Raw genomic sequence first — 20,146 nt, 5'->3', positions numbered from 1 at the left:
CGATCCCATGGCCCTGGATCATGACCTGAACTGAAATCAAGAGTTGGTCGCTCAACCGACTGAGCCCCCCAGGTGCCCTAAGAATTAGCAAGTATTAACTAGGATGTGGAGAAAAAGGAATCCTTATCTACTGTTTAAAACAAGGGTATGCTTGCAAAAGATTAACTCTATGATTAATGGATTTTTTATTGAGATATAATTGACATACATTATGCTTCAGGTATACAACATAATGATTTGGTATTTATATACAGTGCGAAATGATCATCACAGTAAGTCTAGTTACCAGCCATCACCATACCAGATTACAGGGTTTTTTTTCCTTGTGATGGGTACTTTTGGGATTTACTTTCTTTGCAACCCTCAAGTGTGTAATGCAATATTATTGACTATAGTCACCCTGCTGTTCATTACATCCCCATAACTTATTTTGTAGTTCAATGTTTGTACCTCTTGAGCCCCTTCACCTGTTGCCCCATCCTTTAATTGCCCCTCGCATCTAGCAACCACCATTCCATTCTCAGTATTTATGAATTTTTTTCATTTATTTTGTTTTATTGAACCACATATAAGTGAAATCATGCTGTATTTGTCTTTCTCTGTCTGATTTATTTAACCTAGGATAATTTCCTCCAGGTCCATCCATGTTGACACAATAAAAGCAAAAACCCCAGGCCTGCTCACTCTCTCCCTCCCTCTCTCTCTCTCATTCTCTCCTCTCCCCTGTGACCTCACTATGTGGCCCCAGATATGGTGTGTGATTTCCAGAACTTTTGTTTTCAAAGTTCCCTGATGGTTCTTGCTAAAGGCAACTTGCAATCATAATAAGAACCACAAAGGTCAGTCTAGCCACACATTGGTTGTTGATTGGCTGAGACCAGCCCCCAAAATAGGCTTTCTTCTATCTGCATCCAGATTCATATTCACAAATGTTGCCAGGGACTATCTATCTAGATAACAAAACAAATTCTCTCTCTCTTTTTTCTTAATTCTAAGGTTTATTTCCTCCTTTTTCCAACATCCTCTTTCTTTGACCTTTTTGAAACCTTGTTGATACCTTACTAGCCAATATTGTTCTCAATGGAAAGGCAACTTGAGGCTTTGTGTTTAACCCTTGGAAAAAACTGTAAATTTCATTCTTGTAATTTTAATTCACAACTCCATATTCCATATGACTTTAGAATTTCCTATCTCTTCAGGGGCCATATTTTCCTCCCAATGACCACTCAGTATTTTCACTTGAAGTTCCAACATTGTCTCAAACTCAACATGCATTGTAAACTTTAATTAAATTATGTTAAAAACAATTCTGTTTATCAGGCCCCAAACTTGTCATACTTGAGTAAACAGCCTTCATTTTCCTCTTCTGTACGTGTCAAACAAATATAAAAATACTTAATATCTTCTTTTAAATGTCTAACTAACGGTTTTCTTTCTGTTTCCACAAACACTTGCACAGTCTAGACATTGTCATCTTAAAAATAGAGTATTCAGTTTACCTGGCTTCTACCAGGTTATACCCTTTCTCCTAACAATCATCTCTTTAAAACATTGCGGTGCAATTCCCTTTATCAAAAATGCAATGGCTCTTAATGTTCTAAGAAAAAAAGCACATTTTGATTACTGAGATTTCAAGTGAATTATTTTGACCATAATTTAGTTTCAAACAATTTAAAAATTTTTATTTTCACTTCTCACTAACACCAACAATATTCTTCTGCCCCAGCCAGATTGATCAATAATCTCACTTTGCACCTTTCCTTCCCTCACCCCGCTTGTGGCTCTACATTCTCCTTCAAGACTTATTTATCTTCTGCCTCCTTAAAAATTGCCAATACTAAGACTCAGAATACTATACTATTTACTTAGCATTTTTCATATAGTGCTCCTAATGGGTGAAACTAGTTCTTATATTTAGATGCTATGGTGCCTTGTTCATAGTAAACACACAAACAACAAATATTGAATAAAGAATGAGTGATGGACCTCAGTGATTATTTGGAGAAATTTTTTTCACATTTAATATCATTGGGTGTAGTTCATTCCCTAAACTCTGTTCAACCCAAGAACAAAATTTAGCAGAAAGTGTTTGCTTAAAAATATACCTCTGAATTGCTTTATTTAGGACACTTTATTAAGGACCCCTTCTTTTTGGAAATCTTTCTAACTTATCAGTGTAATAAATCTACATTTTCTAAACCTTGCTATTTTTACAAGAAACTTAGATTTTCTTTGAATAACATCTTCAGATTTTGACATCTACAGTACTGTACAGAAAAAAAAGACTCAATGAGTCTGAGCAATTTTATGAAGATAATTGCTATCCATTTGCTTTACAATTTTCAGGTATATAACAATGATTTTTCAAACACCTTGTCTCCTTATCATTATTCATTTATTCATGCAAAAACATGTACTGAATGCCTTCTCAGTGCCAAGCACTCTGTTAGAGATTGATGACACAAATAAGAATAAAGCAGTCTTCACTCTCAGTTTTTCCTTCACTATGCTTATTATTTTATTTTTTTGTACAGTTACATTTACACTTACAATTGTTTGTTTACATAACATTTCCAAATTGGGTAATTAGACAAAAAGGGTGTGTGTTTCTTGTTTTCTAGAAAAGTGAAAAACAGAATGATAATATTCACAGACACTGTTTACTAATGTTAGAACAATAGGGACTGGTACTTTTTTAGGGGCTGATTTAGATGGTTCTGGTATATGGTATCATTTAATGAGGAAACCACTTCCCCATTCTATGTGTATGTTATGAGCTAGAGGATTTACCAGTACCTCACTTAATTTTTAAGATTGAAATTTTAACTAGAAAATGTGGCTGAACAGTCAGAAATTGTTTTCATTGTGTTTGTGTGTGTGTGTGTGTGTGTGTGTACTGAAGTAGCTTATATTCTCAAATAAACTGAGTTCTTAAAAAATATTTTGTTATATTTTTCATGAAGAATCTAAAGTAATCCTTACTAAAGAAATAGATAATTTCTATCGGGAGGGATGCCTGGGTGGCTCAGTCGGTTAAGCGTCCGACTTCAGCTTATGATCTCATGGTTTGTGGGTTGGACCCCTGCGTCCGGCTCTGTGCTGACAGCTCAGAGCCTGGAGCCTGCTTTGGATTCTGTGTCTCGCTCTTTCTCTGCCCCTCCCCTGCTCATGCTCTGTCTCTCTCTGCCTCAAAAATACATAAACATTTTTTTAATTTAAATAATTTCTATCGGGAAAGCAATAATTTTCTAAAACTATAACATTTATTTCAATGAAAACATTAAATATCTACTTGAGTCCTAAGTGTGCTAGGAAGGGTAGGCTTCTCCTAAGAGAATCAGTCCAGTTTGGTGGTCAGAATGCTTGCTTTTAAAATTTTACCAAAGGGAATAATTATTTTCTGATAAGGGAGGACTACCAATGTAAACCTCAATAATAAAAAGAAATAAATAATTAAAAAATTGCTATCAAAACATAATATCATGTTATAAGCAAAATTAAATGCCTATATAAAACATAATATGGGCAAAAATTTCAAATACTCTTATCTGTGTTCACAGTTATTGAAATTAGAAAGGTAGTGTAGAAGGTAGAAAGGGACCAGGAGTGATCAGCTGGGGCTATCTTTGCTTTTGGCAGATCTATTTAGGACTCCTCTAAGACAGGTATCTCTCTATTTGGCATTTCCAAGAATGTAACTTCATATATATATGTGTGTGTGTGTGTATATATATATATATATATATATGATTCTACATGTATAGAATATATTCTATTATATATACATATATATACATATATATACATATATACATATATATGCGTATATATGCATATATAATAGAATAGAAGGCTAAATGATCTGTGTCTCATTAATAACTTTTATTTTCATGCTAAAAATTTTCCTTCTTTTAGTCATTTAAATAAATTAATACCTTGGACCTCAACTTGAAATTCTGAATTGTTAATACTTAAGAATTCTTTCATCTTTACCACATTCTATCCAGACAGCCAGATGATGCCATGAGAGGGGAATGTACATTACTCCAATGGTAAATACTCTGACTGAATTTCAAGATTTTTTCCTGTACTTAATTCTTTCCAAATAATATAAGGAAAAGCTGATTCCATGTGTAGAAACTATAGGTAGAAGCTGACTTAAATTTAATTAAAACATCAAAGCTCTTTCTTTTCAAGTTAAGAAATACTTAGAATGGTTTTGATGGAAAAGATATGTTTTCTTAAAGATTAAGAAAAAATCAAGGGAATATTTTATCAGACATTGAATAATCTTTTTTTTTTTCTGAATTAAACTCTATAATGCTAAGGTATTAAGTTAAAGGCCACTTTGAGTCTAAAACAAAATACATTGCTTGATGAAATAAAAATTTCCTGGGGGGAAAAGAAAAGCTAAATTATGCTACCTATTGTAAATGATGCTGCCAGTTTATTTAGATTTTTAACCTCTAGCAATAACAGATTATTTTGATAAATTATTCATGTTTCTGCATTGTGCACCTTTTGCAATTTGCATATCTGGCAGCAAATAGGCCCTCCTTTCAGGCTTCTGTCCCCTTGGTCAGACAGGATGGCCGAAGGCTGCTTCATGATTAATCTCATCTCAATAGGGTAATTGTCATACTCAGATGAAGCAATGCCTCTGAAATATGCTTCCCTAGAGCTATGAAGTACAAGAGGCTCGTTTTAAGAGCTTTTAAGCATAGAGTAACTTTTAGTTTAAATGTTAACCTTTCTCTATTTCAGGAATATCTAAATCTAAAAATACTATATTTTATAAGAATAGAAAACAAAATTTAGGGCTTAATTTAGCAGTTCATTAGGTTGAAGGATGATTTCTCATGAGTGTCTAGAATCTTTTTCAAAAGAGGATGCATGCTTTTTGAGGAATCAAAGAGGGCTCATATTGCTGGCTCAAAGTCTGGCTGCTGAACCAGTAAATATTTCTTTCTTTCTTGAATAAGTTTATAGAAAACTTATTCAAATTTTCTGTTTAGTTTTCTCACCTAATAGCAATCTAAATATCCTGCAGTACTAAAATTAGCAAGACATGGCCTTGAAAATATGTTTCTGTATCTTTTTTTTTTGAAAATTAATGAAAGAAAATTGATTCATAATTTAAGGCCTAAAGAAATGCTTGGTTCATGTCATGCCTTTAAACAGAATTACTGAATTTCCAAACCCATGCAAATTGTTGTTGATTTGTTTCAAATAGTGAAATTCTAAAAAATTCCAAATTGCTGCCAGGATTGTAGCAGGACTCACTCAGTGGGTTCCTACCTGAAAAACTGAGCCCCCAGCACAGCGGTGTGTGGCCTTTGTACAATTTTTGCTCCTTTGTCGCCCATATATGGTAACACACAGCCTGAATGGGCCATCTATGTTACAGAGTCTTGAGGACTGTCACCCACGGACACATACCCAGGTTCCCTTCCCTTGCCTTAAGGTTTTCACCACATTACTTATGGAGGAGTGCTACCACAGGATCACATTATTATATAGTGAAAATGAAGTTCTGAAATTTAGAATTAAAACATTTTCTGCATATAGCATGATAAATGGTCAAAGAGCAAAAAAGGTTGAATTAGTTTTTATCATCTTAAAACTGAAACAGATTCCTGTTTTGTTTTGTTTTTATTTTGAGAGAGAGAGAATGAGAGAGAGAGAAGAGAGAGAGAGAGAGCACAGAGGGCCAGAGAGAGAGGGAGAGAGAATCCCAAGCAGGCTCTGCATGGGGCTTGATCCCAGGAACAGTGAGATCATGACCTGAGCTGAAATCAAAAGCCAGATGGACACTTAAGCGACTGAGCCACCCAGGCACCCCCAGATTCCTAAGTTAAATGTCTCATTTAAAACTAGTCAATTAGATTTTTTTATGCAATCAATTCTTTACATATTTATGAAGGACAGTTTTTCCCAGTATTTTGCCAGATGCTAGAGTTATGAAGTTGGTTAAATAACTAGTCAATGATCAGAGGGAGTCTATAGATTAGGGGGAAGCTACAGTTTTGTAAGTAAATAATTAAAATATTATCACACACTGAAACAGAGATCTGTACTGCAGAATCCAGTGGGCTGGTTATTTAGAAATGACCAAGATGAAGACTAAATCATCAGAAGCCATTAACTACTCTACCACCTGTTGCTACTTATTCTCCTGCCTTTGCCAGATTACTCCTCCCTCTTTCCTCCCACTCTTTCTTTTGTATTTTGCAGTTATTTGTTGAAGTGAAGGTATTTAAATGTTATATAGGGATTACTGATTGTCATTTTTGAAAAAGAAAGTGATCACTCCCAAGTTACTTAAAAGAATAAAAACATTATAAAGTTAATGATTTATTTTGGAGGGGGACTGGGGGGTTGCTTAGAAAATATTTAAAATGTAAGTATGATCACTACAATACTATTATTCTTCGTCTGTGTCCATTAGTCAAAGACCAGTACTAAACTCAGTATAGCAGTCCATTTGCCGTTAAAGTTATGCAAAGGGACATCTGGCTGGCTCAGCTGGTAGAGCATGTAGCTCTTGATCTCAGGGTTGTGAGTTCGAGATCATTACATTGGGTGTAGAGATTATTTAAAAATAAAGTTATGTGAAACCTACATTTCAAAACTCAATGAATTTATACTTCATATTAAAAGAAATCAGTATAGGGGTGCCTGGGTGGCTCAGTCGGTTAAGAGTCTGCCTTTGACTCAGGTTGTGATCTCGCGTTTCACTTGTTTCAACCCCGTGTCTGGCTCTGTGCTGACAACTCAGAGCCTGGAACCTGCTTCAGATTCTTTCTCTCCCTCTCTCTCTACCCCTCCCCGCCTTGTGCTCTGTCTCTCTCTCCCTCTCTCTCAAAAAAAGTAAACATTTAAAAAGAAAGAAAACAATAAAAGAAGTCAGTATAAACAGAGTCCTATAGACGAAGAGTTTGATGAAGAGTTCATGATATTAAAGTAGTATTTAAACTTGTGTGTGAAAATTGATTCCTTAACAAAATATTTGCAGAATCATAATATTTTTTCAATTTTGTAAATTGGACTGTTCCATGTGTCTTATCTGATTCATGACAATTTGTTTATATAAACACATGTTTCAGGAACCTAAAAATACTAACTTACTAACTTCTCTGATGATTTTCTGCTAAAACATTCCAAGTAAATTATACTGGCACATTAATCTGGGTCTATCCTGTCTCCTTATCAATTTCAGAATTATTATAGGTTTTCATTAATTTTCCTATCATCTGATGTTTTAATTTAAATCATTGTATTTTATTTAAAACACATAACTATAAAAATTATCAAATAAGGGGCGCCTGGGTGGCGCAGTCGGTTAAGCGTCCGACTTCAGCCAGGTCACGATCTCGTGGTCCGTGAGTTCGAGCCCCGCGTCAGGCTCTGGGCTGATGGCTCGGAGCCTGGAGCCTGCTTCCGATTCTGTGTCTCCCTCTCTCTCTGCCCCTCCCCCGTTCATGCTCTGTTTCTCTCTGTCCCAAAAATAAATAAAAAACGTTGAAAAAAATTAAAAAAAAATTATCAAATAAAAGCTAGAGAATGATGAAATCATTTGCTATAATAAAATTTTCATTTGGGATCCATGTAGAGGAGATAGTGAGTGATACAGAGAAAATAAGACTGGCCATCACTTGACAATTATTAAATGGGTGCTAAGAACATGGAGCTCATTATACTTTCTTCTTTAGTTTTATATATATTTGAAGTTTTTCCAAATAAGAAGTTCCTTTTGCAGATGGCAGTGATAAAATCCAGAAATATTATTTATAATAAAGATTTTATGGATTTGATGTGTTTTCAGTCTTATGCGATTTTTGGTGTGGGTTTAATGCTGTGCATTTATTGTCTCAGAGTTAACTGCTTCCTTAAAGACTTGTGGTTTTGAAAACTGAAATGCTGTACACAAGCAGATAATCAAATCCGATCACCTGTGCATATGTCCTCAATAGATTTGAGGCTGATGTCGGGTAGATGCAAGTTGGCAGACTTTTTGGAAAGCATTTGGTTTCAAACTTTTAATTTCTACTAGGATATAGTTAATATAATAGTTGTGAATCAAAATAAACTGATGTAAAAGCTTGAGATCAGAGAAAGAGTAAATGGAATTAGGAGTGATAAATAATATTTTACTGCCACAGACTTGAGAATTAGCTCCATTAAAGTTATTCCTTTGTGGGTGGACATTGTCTGTAGAATGACCCCTTTAAAATAACACCTTTTATCTGTGAACAGTATCATTTTTTAATTTTTTTAAATTTTATTTTAGAAAGAGAGAATGTGTGTGTGAGGGGTGGGAAAAAGTGGGGAGGATTTGGGGGGAATCGGACAGAATCTCAAGCAGGCTCCACCTTTAGCTTGATCTCATGACCCTGGGATCATGACCTGAGCCAAAATCAAGAGTTAGATGCTCAACCTACTGAGCCACCTAAGCATCCCTGGGAACAGTATCTTTAATGCATCACTGTGCATTAGCAGATTGGTGGATTTTTAGGGAGTGGGGAAGAGGGAACAGAAAGAAGAGCCCATAGGATATGAGCCCTTAAAACATGCTCACTCAATGTGCACACAGTCAGATACCTGGTAAGTTTAGTGAAGATGTGACTCTAGAGAGTCTGTCACCTGTCAAGATACTCAAATGGAAAATGCTGAATGGTCAGGGGCATGATCTGATCCCTGCCCACTGAGGGAGAAAGCAGATGACAGAGTAACGAATGATCAACAGGAGAAGTAATAGAACCCTAAGAAAAGTTCCCCATAATTCACAGTTGGGTGTATGGAGTATTCCAATAGAATCTTAGGTGTGGAGGGATCTTTTAGGAGCAGTGATCTGAGAGAACATAAAGGAAAAAGAGAAGACAGGAAAATCAGCTGTTAAAATTCTAAGGTACTATACTGACCACAATTTTTAAATCTTCTTTTTAAAAATTAGAAACTACCTTACAATTCTCTGCTATGTTAAGATCTTTAAAGAAGGAAACACCATAGCAGGCTAGGGTACTTCTGATGATCTTTTGGACCTATTCTTTTATCCTTTCATCTATTTTTTCATTTACCAATATTTATTAAGTGGCTACTAAAAGCTAGTCACTTAGGTTAGAGGAAGGTTAGGTAAGGTTAGAGGAATACTTAAAAATTCAATATCTGTACATAAATCTTGGCTAAGTATTGAGGTGATTTATCCTAAGTGTGACAAAAATAGCACTAGCATGAAGCTGGCATGGATTTTTCCCCAAGAAAAAAAATGACAATTAATAATAATGAGATTATAGGTAAAATCAAATCAATTTAATTTGGCTAAAGATATTTTCTCAGAATGATAAATAGGGTAATAATAAAAATTATATGTGAGTCAAATAAGATTTCTTTTATAAAATGCAGAATAAAAATTGGCATTTTCATAATCATGAAAATTATGATATAAATGAATAATTAACTGACCAACAAGAGGTGAAGCATAAGTTAGAAATTAAACCTCTTTTGTTTGCCCAGAAAAACATGGAAACTTTGATTCTTTGCAAGTTATTCTGACACAATCTTATAACTCTAACAGTGTAATATTAAATAAGCTGTAATCAACATTTGATGATTAAATGAAAGATTGAATATGTATGTATATATATATATATATATATATATATATATATGTATTAGCTACCACATTTACACATTGCTTAATGTATACACATAATAGGTCCTAAATAAACACATGATGAATGAATGAATAAAGGTCAACATCTATAACAAATGACCAAATCTTCATTCCCATATTATTGAATGATAATTTAATTATCAAAAACTTACAGAAGATAATTATGAAATCATTATTGAGTAAAATGGGAAATAGGCATTTCTATTTATAATCTTTATTTCCCCTTTACTTTTCATGCTAATTAAATAATTAAGTAGTTATCACATGTGTTTTTGTATCCTGTTTCTTTAAAGAGAAAATTCTGAAAAAATCAGAAACCTAAGACAAGAAAGAAGAAAGATTCAGAATGAAGTTTTCTTATTCCGTCACAATGCATACTGTCACCCGGGACCTCATGAATAGTGGAGTTGTGGCGGGGATGCCAGCGGTACAGGGAATGGCATCTTGAGTCAGACTGGTAGTGCATATTGGGAGTTCTGGACTTTATCCACATATTAGTCACTCAGTGAACTTCTATGAAACTCTTTATGTCTACCTGTTCCGTCCATTTCAAAGCACTGATAATACAGAAATAGTTTACAAAGAATTCTGAGATTTTCAGATTCAGGTGGCAAACAAATGCAAAGTGTGCCATGGCCAGACAACAATAAGGCAGTTTTGGGAAACTTTTTTTTTTTTTTTTTTGGTCTCAATATGCTTAATTCTTAATGATCCCTCTAACAATTGTATTCATTTCATAACAAAAATTCCAAGTGCCAAGGGCAATGTTTTCTATGTCTGTTTTTGATTTTCTACTCTCCCCCTTTTGGGGGGGTTAAATATCTTTCGGAAATAGATCACCATGGTAATTTATTTATCTTTTTCTTTATAAGAGCCAGGGAAAGCTCCTGAAACCAAACAAGGGACTACAAAAGTTGCAGCACAAGGTAAGCAATAAAACACTTCAAACATTCTATTTCTTTCTTTTTAGAAAGTACATAGCACTTTAAACAAAGCAAAAGCTGTTTATTGCAGAATAGCACCATCTGCTGGGTTATTACAGAAAATATTGTTGCATTAAAATACACATTTCAAGTATTTTATTTTTAGTACTTGGAGGAACCATAAAGGACCCAAGAGTTAGTATGTTGACTCCAAGTTTCAGTCATGGAGCTTTTAGTTATGTTTCTAAAAATAAGCCATATATTGATAGATGATAGAAAGATTGGTAGAGATTTACAAATAAATATAATTATTCCAATGTTTCCTTTGTGTAACTTGTGTCAAATTAGAAAACTTAGAATGTTATTAAGTTAATATTATTTCATCTATATAAAGATTGCAGAAATTGGGTTCTGGATATGACTACAAAGTAATCTCCCTAGTTTTTAGGAGCCATGTGAGAAAATCAGTTCCATCACTTACAAATATTTTGGAGTCATCAGAAGTGGTTTCCTTTAAGACATGTTTAAAAACATACTGATTCTTTAAAGCATCAGTTTGGGAAAGATATTTCTTTTAAACAATTTTTCTATAAAGTTATTTTTTAACCATCATCCAAAATCCATCCTTTGAGAAAGCTATTCTAAATCTTGTAACTCCAAGTCAACAGACTGGAATATGAATTATGTGACCATTATTCTTAAACCATGAGGAGTAATCTGATGTAAGTGTAAGGGAAGGACACAAGTATTCTGCCTTCTGTCATCTACAAAAACTTTGCAGAATTTAGGGGGGGAAAAGGGTAAAATGTTTAATAGAGAATATTTTTTTTACTTTTTAAGTTTTTATTTTAATTTGTTAGTTGACATCCAGTGTTATATTGGTTTCTGGTGTACAATACAGTGATTCAACAGTTCCATACATCACCCAGAGCTCATCATGACAAGTGTACTCCTTAATCCCCATCACCTTGTTAACCGATCCCACTACATTATACAATATCAAGCAATAAAGGATATGCATTTAGGTGGTATTACATTTGTTTCTGGGAAGAAGGCCTTTGTAGCAGACTCCTCAGCATATGACATATAACATGGTTGCATTTAATCCTGGACCCAACTATGTGCAGAATCATCCTGGTAAATACTGGTTACATGGGTTGACTGCATTCCATTCCACTGACCCAATGATGTTAGTTATAAGTAATGTATACTAAGAGGGCTGGGAGCTATAATACTAATTTTTAATTTTCATTTGATCATCATTTGATCATTTCTTTGTTTAAGAAAATAGAATCTTCTTTAGGAGAATTTTAATAGAGAGTATAACAAATATTACGGGAGGCAGAAAGGACAAATATTATCACTTTTGGTTTTTATTCATGAAAATGCAACTCGGAGTCAGGTCCTCAAGTATCATGGTTAATATATAGATGTTATCATTAAAAACAAAACAACAACAGCAACAAAACAAAAAAAAAGCAAAACCAACCAACCAAACAAACAAAAAAACACTTGCCCTGGGACACTTCTGCTTTGATCGAAGCTTCTGAGGACTTCATGGTGTGGAACTGCCACTTGAGGCAAGAGTTTAATGCTGCTTTAGTCTCATATTAGAGGAATTCAAGGGGAGGAAATTGCAGAGATATCTGGAAACTTGCTTCAAATTTGAGCTTTAGACCTTGGGCTCTTCATTTTTGCATTCCAACTATGCTGGACAAGGAAGCCTCAGAAATTATTCTTTTGGAATAAAAGACTTACTGTTGAGTCTTTAATACCGTGGAGTTTCAAAGTCTTGTTAGAGCCGTTCTTTTAAGAAATTAGATAAGTGTGTTGATTAAACATAGTGCACAAAGCACTGTTCACTAGAATGACAATGACACATCAAAAGAGGGACACTTCAAGCAGGAATAAATGTCACTTGTGTTGTGCACATCTTCCATAGATCTTTCTTAGGTTTTATAATACCATAGTCATATTATTAATCATGCATAGAAATAATTAATATTTGCATATACTTTATTAGAAGACAGAGCTTAAGCACAATTGGCAGTATTGCTCTAGCAGAGGCTGATATTTTTGAAGTAAACAATATCTTTTTTTTAATGTTTATTTATTTTTGAGAGACAGAGAATGAAAACGAGAGAGTGAGTGGGGAAGGACAGAGAGAGGGGGAGATACAGAATCTGAAGCAGGCTCCAGGCTCCGAGCTGTCAGCACCAGGGCCTGATGCGGGGCTCAGACCCACAAACCGTGAGATCATGACCTGAGCCGAAGTCGGACGCTTAACTGACTGAGCCACCCAGGCACCCTGATATTTTTGAAGTATAAAGTGACAAAATTGATAATGATGCTTATATTGTGGTAAAAGACTAGAATATATCTCTTCATTTATTTATTTTTAAACTTTTTTAACAAAGGGAATATTTAATATCTAGTTTTATATAAGCTGTGTCTAAATATGTAAATATTTTGCTCTATTATTAATATTTATCACACATTTTTTAGAAGTATATTAAAAAATTTAAGAAAGTTTTGAGACACTGAGAAGAATATGAAAAAAATGACTCTATACTATAGATTATAAGTTGGAGATACAAGAAATTGAAATAATAACATAAATAGAATATCAAGTAATGCTGAATTGACTTGTAGAGATAATAAATGTCATATTAGTTAAGACAAAGTGATTTTTAGTGAGTTGGGTTGAGGGATTCTAAATGGATGAGGAGAGGATGACTTCATGTGGGCTTGGAGCATGACTAAAGAATAAACTGGCAGTAAAAAAGCATTGCTAGTGTAGATGGCTTGAAATAAAGAGTTAGTGATAATTGTGAAAGGTTATTGTCATTATCAAGTTATGAGACAACCTCAACTATGATGGTGTCAGTGACTTCGGAAAGCTGCAACTAAGTTGGATATTTTGAAAAAACGCTAATTGATAGAAGATACACAATGAAACAAGAGAAGATTAAAACAGTATTGAACTTTTAAGGCTGGGTGAATAGGATGATTTAATTGTCAAAAATAAGTCCCAGGGAGGGCACCTGGGTGGCTCAGTTGATTAGGAGTCTGACTTCTGCTCAAGTCATGATCTCACAGTTGGTGTGTCTAAGCCCCCGGTCGGGCTCTGTGCTGACATCTTAGAGCATGGAGCCTGCTTGAAATTTTGTGTCTCCCTGTCTCTGGGCCCCTCACCCATTCGTGTTTTGCCTCTCTCTCTCTCTCTCTCTCTCTCTCTCTCTCTCTCAAAAATGAATGATCATTAAAAAAGTTAAAAAAATAAATCCCGGGGAAAGGAACTAACTTAAGGGAGAAGATGAGGATTCATTTTTCGGTGGATTTATGCTGAGCAGATGGAGGGTCATCCACACAGTGAATTTTCTGTATAGCCCGTAAGAACTAGGTGGGAGATCAATCTGATTCATAGACATTACATAATAAATTGTGTTGAAGAAATGGAATTAGAATAAAATGGAAAAGTGAGAAGAAAAATAGGAATTTTTAAAAATTAGGCAGATGCAATGGTTGGGCAGACACCTGCTGACAATGAAATGCTCAAGGAAGGACGGAAGTTACAACAGAAATCACCTTAAAAGATGAGTCTATATGCATCATATATTCATCTGTGTAAGCGTATTTCCAGTGATTTTTTTCCCCTTTGGATTTCTAAAGCAAACATTAAAAGTCTTTGATATATTATAGATAGAAAATAGAAAGAGAACAAGACAACTAAAATGTTAACCATTGCAGTCTCATTGGAATATGAAAACAAAGAGTCCGATAATGAAGAATCATGTCTACTCAGCAGATTCAGGGTCATCGAGCCACATAATCCAGTGAAATAGCATTAGGCGAGTTGAATGAGAGTCTGCAGTGGGACACATGGAACAAAAGTTAGAAAAACGTTCTGGAAGCAGCTGGATCCCGAAAGCCTGGTTTGGATTAACTTCTGGAGTGGAATCCAGCTTGACAGACCACATAGCTTTCCAGATGGCTGTGAATAAAAGCCACTCATTTTAAGGAACACAGGGCAAGAAGCAAAGCCAGTGTCAACTATGAAGGAATAGGCCAAACTTTTTCATTCAACTCTTGTTACTGTAGAGTTTAAAGCCAAAACTATTGAAGAATATGAAAGCAGGAAAGAGGAACACTTATACACATACCCACATGCCTGCACTTGCATATGAATGCGTTGTTCTTCTTAGATTATTTTAGAAATTAAAAAAAAATCTGCAAAAGATTTTTCCTATTTTTGGAGGGCTTTTCTTCTCTGTAGAATTCAGAAGAGATAACGGGTTTTCAAAATGCATTCATGTTCTCAGTCCTTTTTCTGGCATTGGTTGTCCTCAACGAGTGTGTTTATTGCTAAACTGGTGAAGTTTAGGGCCACTCTCTTGCCAGGGTGTCTCCCAGGACTCTCTGGGCAGCATTTTTTTCTTTAAAGTTTATTTATTTTGAGAGAAAGAGAGAGAGTGCGCTAGGGAGGGGCAGAAAGAGAGGGAGAGAGAAAATCCCAAGCTGGCTGCATGCCATCAGCATGAAGCCTGACCTGTGGCTTGAATCCACAAACTGTGAGATCATGACCTGAGCCAAAACCAAGTCGGACACTTAACCAACTGAGCCACCCAGGTGCCCCTGCTTTTATGGTTTTAATTTATTTTTTATTCATATATATATATATATATATATATATATTTTTTTTTTTTTTTTTGAGAGAGAGCATGAGCTGAGGAGGGACAGAAAGACAGAGAGAGACAGAGACTCCCAAGGAGGCTCCACCCCATCAGCACGGAGCACGATGCGGGGCTTGATTTCATGAATCACAAGATCCTAACCTGAGCTGAAATCAAGAGTTGAGCATTTAATCAACTGAGCCACCCAGCTGCCCCTGGAAGCAATTTTTTAATTTTTTTTTAAAAAATTATTTATTTATTTTGAGAGAGAGAGAGAGAAAGTAGGGGAGGGACAGAGAGAGGGAGGAAGAGAATCTGTACTGACAGTGCAGAGCCCAATGTGGGGCCCAAACCCATGAACTGTGAGATTGTGACCTGAGCTGAAACCAAGAATCAGACACTTAACTGACTGGGCCACCCAGGCACCCCTGGACAGCAATTTTTAATTTGTGAATTTGTGTTATTTTCCTTTTGTTTAAAGAGCTCTCTACCTAAATTCTTTGATCCAACTTATTAGAGACTCAAATATTGGGAAATAGTGTCAAGATAATTATATAGGAGAAAAGCAAAATATGTCTCTTGCAGTAAATTAAAGGACAAATCCATTTCACTTTTTTTCTTTACTATACAAATTCCAGGCAAAATACAAAAATTAGTGAATTCCAGAATCAAAATGTTTACTTATTGGATGATTTTGAAAATTATAAAGCTTCTTGGAGGAAATTCATACTTATAAAGTAAAGCACTAACAACAAATAAATCTACTGAGTCAAACCTATAGGGTTTTCTGAAATTATGCCTCATGGCTTTGAAATCTATCAGGTGTTGCTCATATCTTCCAAATCTTTGTAGTTGTCTTCATTACTATCCTCATTATGTCATTGGAATAGACAGATGCTTTAACTTAAAAAATATTATAAATGTAGTTCCTTTATACATTTTGTATCTTACAGTTAAAATCCTATTAAAAGGAACAAATGTTACAAGGTAGAATTATTTTGGTTATAAAATAATTTTTTACTACAAAAGTAACAACGCTTAATGACATTTAGAAAATAGAAAACAAAATAACCTATAATAAATTAAATTAATAAATTTAAAGATATTCCCTTTCAGTCTTTTGTTCCTTTTAGACCTCTTAGTTGTTTTCTTTTTTTTTAATTTTTTTAAACATTTATTCATTTTTGAAAGGCAGAGAGAGACAGAGTGCAAATGGGGGAGAGGCAGAGAGAGAGAGGGAGACACAGAAACAGAAGTAGGCTCCAGGCTCCGAGCTATCAGCACAGAGCCCCACGCGGGGTTCGAACTCACGGACCGCGAGATCATGACCTGAGCTGAAGTCGGCCATTTAACCAACTGAGCCACCCAGGCGCCCCTGTTGGTTGTTTTCTGTATGAGCCTGTGCAAACCATTTACTGTCTGTAATGTAGGTTTCTTACTCTGGGCTGCTTTCCTCAAAAGGCTACTGTGAAACCCCAGTGAGAAGACGCTTTAGTAAACGTAGCCTAGACTAAATACCCAAAGTAGTCTTACGTGTTGGTTCTAAGTGGTCCCCCAAATTCTTTTTTTTTTGTAGTTTATTTGTTTATTTTGAGAGAGAGTGGAGGGGGCAAAAAGAGGGAGAGGGAAAATCTCAAGCAGGCTCTGCACTGTCAGCATGGAGCCCACTTGGGGCTCAATTTCACCGAACCATGAACTGAAACCACTGAGCCACCCAGGTGCACCAGTCCCCGAAATTCTAATTCACTCAGGCAGGATTACTTTAAGGAGATGTGCACAGTCTCTGATTCAACTTGTGTGACCTAAGGCTTCTTTGAGTGGGTTTGTCTCCTGAATGAACTTTACACAAAACCAGGAGTCATCCTATTTGGAGCAATCCCCAGCTAACCCTACGTGTTTTTGGTAGCAAACACGTGTTACAACCTAGATCCAGATTTAGATTCATGATCCAGGATTAGATGAAATCCACCACAGAGGAAGTCAGAATTCAAAGATGATTAAAATGTGCTATGCCTTTTCCCTGTGTAAAGGTGGCATACATTTGCTGAAAGGAGGGTGGGACTGTCATTACCCCTTGCTGAAATGGTACCTTTAAACACAACTACTGTAAATGTGTATAATAAACTGGTATACAATTTCTTAGTAGTTAGGCAGAGATAATTTATAAAATATTACTTTCATTTTGGGCATAGATCTATTCATATTCTTTTAGAAGTGTTTGTGGTTTTCTCAGATATAACAATTTCAAACCTAAGATGAACTTATACTAAACATATGCTATACTTCTTAATTTGACTTCTTGTCTATGTTATGACATACTTTTTAATTCTTTTTTGGTTTTATGCTTATATCTGAGTTATTAAAAAACACTCATATGAAATAATATTTTCAGGTTATTCTCTTATTGCAGATTTGGATGGATTAATTTGTGCATAGATATCCACTCAATTTATAAATACATGGAATGCTTTCTCATATTCCCAGGAGTATTCTGAAGAATGATCATTTACTATGTCTTAACATGATTTTATTTATCTTATTTCAGCAACAGCTAAAAAAGATGAAAAGAAGGAAGGTATGTTTAATGCAAAAATTCCACTATGCCTTTTATGTAAACAATTTACCAAAATTCAGAGTTGAGTTTTGACTGCCATCTTGTCTGTATTTCCTTTGGATAACTGGATCTATATTATGGATACATTTCTCATGAATGTATTTTTGTACTTTACCTCATGTAAATGGGTGAACTACTTTTCAAAAATTTTTTTTTCATTTAAAAAATTTTATTTATTTAAAAATTTTTTTCAATGTTCATTTATTTTTGAGACAGAGAGAGACAGAGCATGAGTGAGGGAAGAGCAGAGAGAGAGGGAGACACAGAACCCAAAGCAGGCTCCAGGCTCTGAGCTGTCAGCGCAAAGCCTGAAGCGGGGCTCAAACCCACGAATCATGAGATCGTTACCTGAGCTGAAGTCAGACACTCAACTGACTGAGCCACCCAGGTGTCCCATGTTTATTTATTTATTTTGAGAGAGACAGAGACAGCATGAGTGTCAGAGTAGTGGAGAGAATCCCAAGCAGGCTCCTCATTGTCAGCACAGAGTTCAATGTGGGGCTTGAACTCACAAACCATGAGATCGTGACCTGGGCCGAAATCAAGAGTTGGTCACTTAACCAACTGAGTCACCCAGGTTGCCCCTCAAAAATAAATTTTAAATCTCATCTCTCTCAAGATAAAGGAGATAAAACATAACCTCTCAAAATCTCAGAACTTTTACTCTATTAACTACTAATCTCTGACACTAACCAGCAACTGATGCTACTTTGGTCTATTAAATTGCAAATAAGTTATAGTCCATCCCCTGCACACCACCTCCTTTTGTCAGAATGTCCTGAGATGGAGTAAAATATTCTTGCTGTCGAAGAAAACTTGCACCCAATAGAATTTAACAGGTAAGGAAGATTTTATTTAAGACTCTTGCAATAGGACTCAAGTCCATTGTAATAGGAGAAGTTGAACTCTCAACACCACTGAAACAAAAAGCCTAAGAATTTTAAAGCTCTGAGATTAGCTAGTGGAAAGGTACTGGAGGACACAGGGTGGTTGGGGCATGGGGTGCGAGTCATTGTGATTAGACCATCTGTGTTACTAGTTGTTGCTTATTGAAGTTAGGCTCCTACCTTCCCATAGAGATTGGGAGATAGTGGCACTGTGTCCTTTGATGATTACATTTCAAAAGGATGCTTCATCAGTCCTGAGAAAGATACTTCTCGGTATAGACAATTTATATTTCAAAGGAACAGGGAAAGAATGTACAATTGCAAGTTTTCTAGGGGCACCTGGGTGACTCAGTCAAAGTGTCAACTTTGGCTCAGGTCATGATCTCATAGTTTGTGGGTTGGAGCCCCGCATCACGCTCTGTGTTGACAGCTCAGAGCCTGGAGCTTTCTTCAGTTTCTGTGTCTCCCTCTCTCTCTGCTCCTCCCTTCCTCATGCTCTGTCTCTCTCTTTCTCTCAAAAATAAATAAACATTAAAAAATTTTTAAAAATTACAATTGCAAGTTTTCTAAAGCAAATGTACTAATAAAAGGGAAATCGAGGGTCTATAACATGTCTAAAATTTAGTCAAGCTAAGAGAAATACTAAGGTCATCTCAGTCACAATGGTTTTATTTAGAGAGGTGTTTCTCATGCACTCTGACAATACTTAGACAGGATCTAAATATCACCACTGTTTATTAATCCAGGCTTATTTTCTTAGTAAAAATAGTATGAAAATACAAGCAATCATTGCCAACTTTGAAAATGACAGTTGTATCCAATTAATGTTATGTAATTTGAGAAAAATGCAAAGCAAGTGTTATATTTAATATTTAGTATCATCAGAATTTTGCATAATCATAGTTTGGGAGTCACATTCTGCTTCTATTAAACAAGAATCTAAGAGTTCATGGATATGAGACAGAAAAAATATTTTAGTTGGTCATTATTTGTTCAGAGAGAGAAAAACGATGGTATCATAATAAAGCCTAAAAAGACACATTAGTATGTTTGTTTTCAAGAGATTGAAATCAGTATTAATTACGCATGTACACATAGCAAATCTTTCAGTATATTCTGGAAATTATATCACTTACATGATCAACACTGTGATGAGGATACAGATATGTTACAAGAAAAAAAGAGGTAGTAAGTTTTTGATAAGACAGTAACTACTCAAAATGTTAACTACTTTGATAAGACAGTACTCAAAAATGTTAATCTTTCTCCCACCATTCTTTCTTGGGAATAAAGAACAATTTACCATTTAAGTTAAGAAAAAGAATAATATGAACAGTTATTTTTCCATTTGTTAGCATTCAAACCAAAGTATTAAA

At 35.2% G+C, this 20,146-nt stretch overlaps 1 protein-coding gene across 1 annotated transcript in view; it reads left to right on the top strand.

Annotated features, from left to right (window-relative positions):
- The window catches only part of TRDN (triadin), a 305,883-nt gene that overhangs the window by 170,261 nt on the left and 115,476 nt on the right, over window positions 1–20,146 (top strand). Inside the window, 2 exon segments of the mRNA XM_047860375.1 lie at window positions 10,546–10,599; window positions 17,815–17,844. Coding sequence (XP_047716331.1) covers window positions 10,546–10,599; window positions 17,815–17,844 — 84 coding nt within the window.

The sequence above is a fragment of the Prionailurus viverrinus genome, chromosome B2, assembly GCF_022837055.1.
Source record: "Prionailurus viverrinus isolate Anna chromosome B2, UM_Priviv_1.0, whole genome shotgun sequence".
Classification (NCBI taxonomy): domain Eukaryota; kingdom Metazoa; phylum Chordata; class Mammalia; order Carnivora; family Felidae; genus Prionailurus; species Prionailurus viverrinus.
This window is presented reverse-complemented; position numbering and strand designations above follow the sequence as displayed.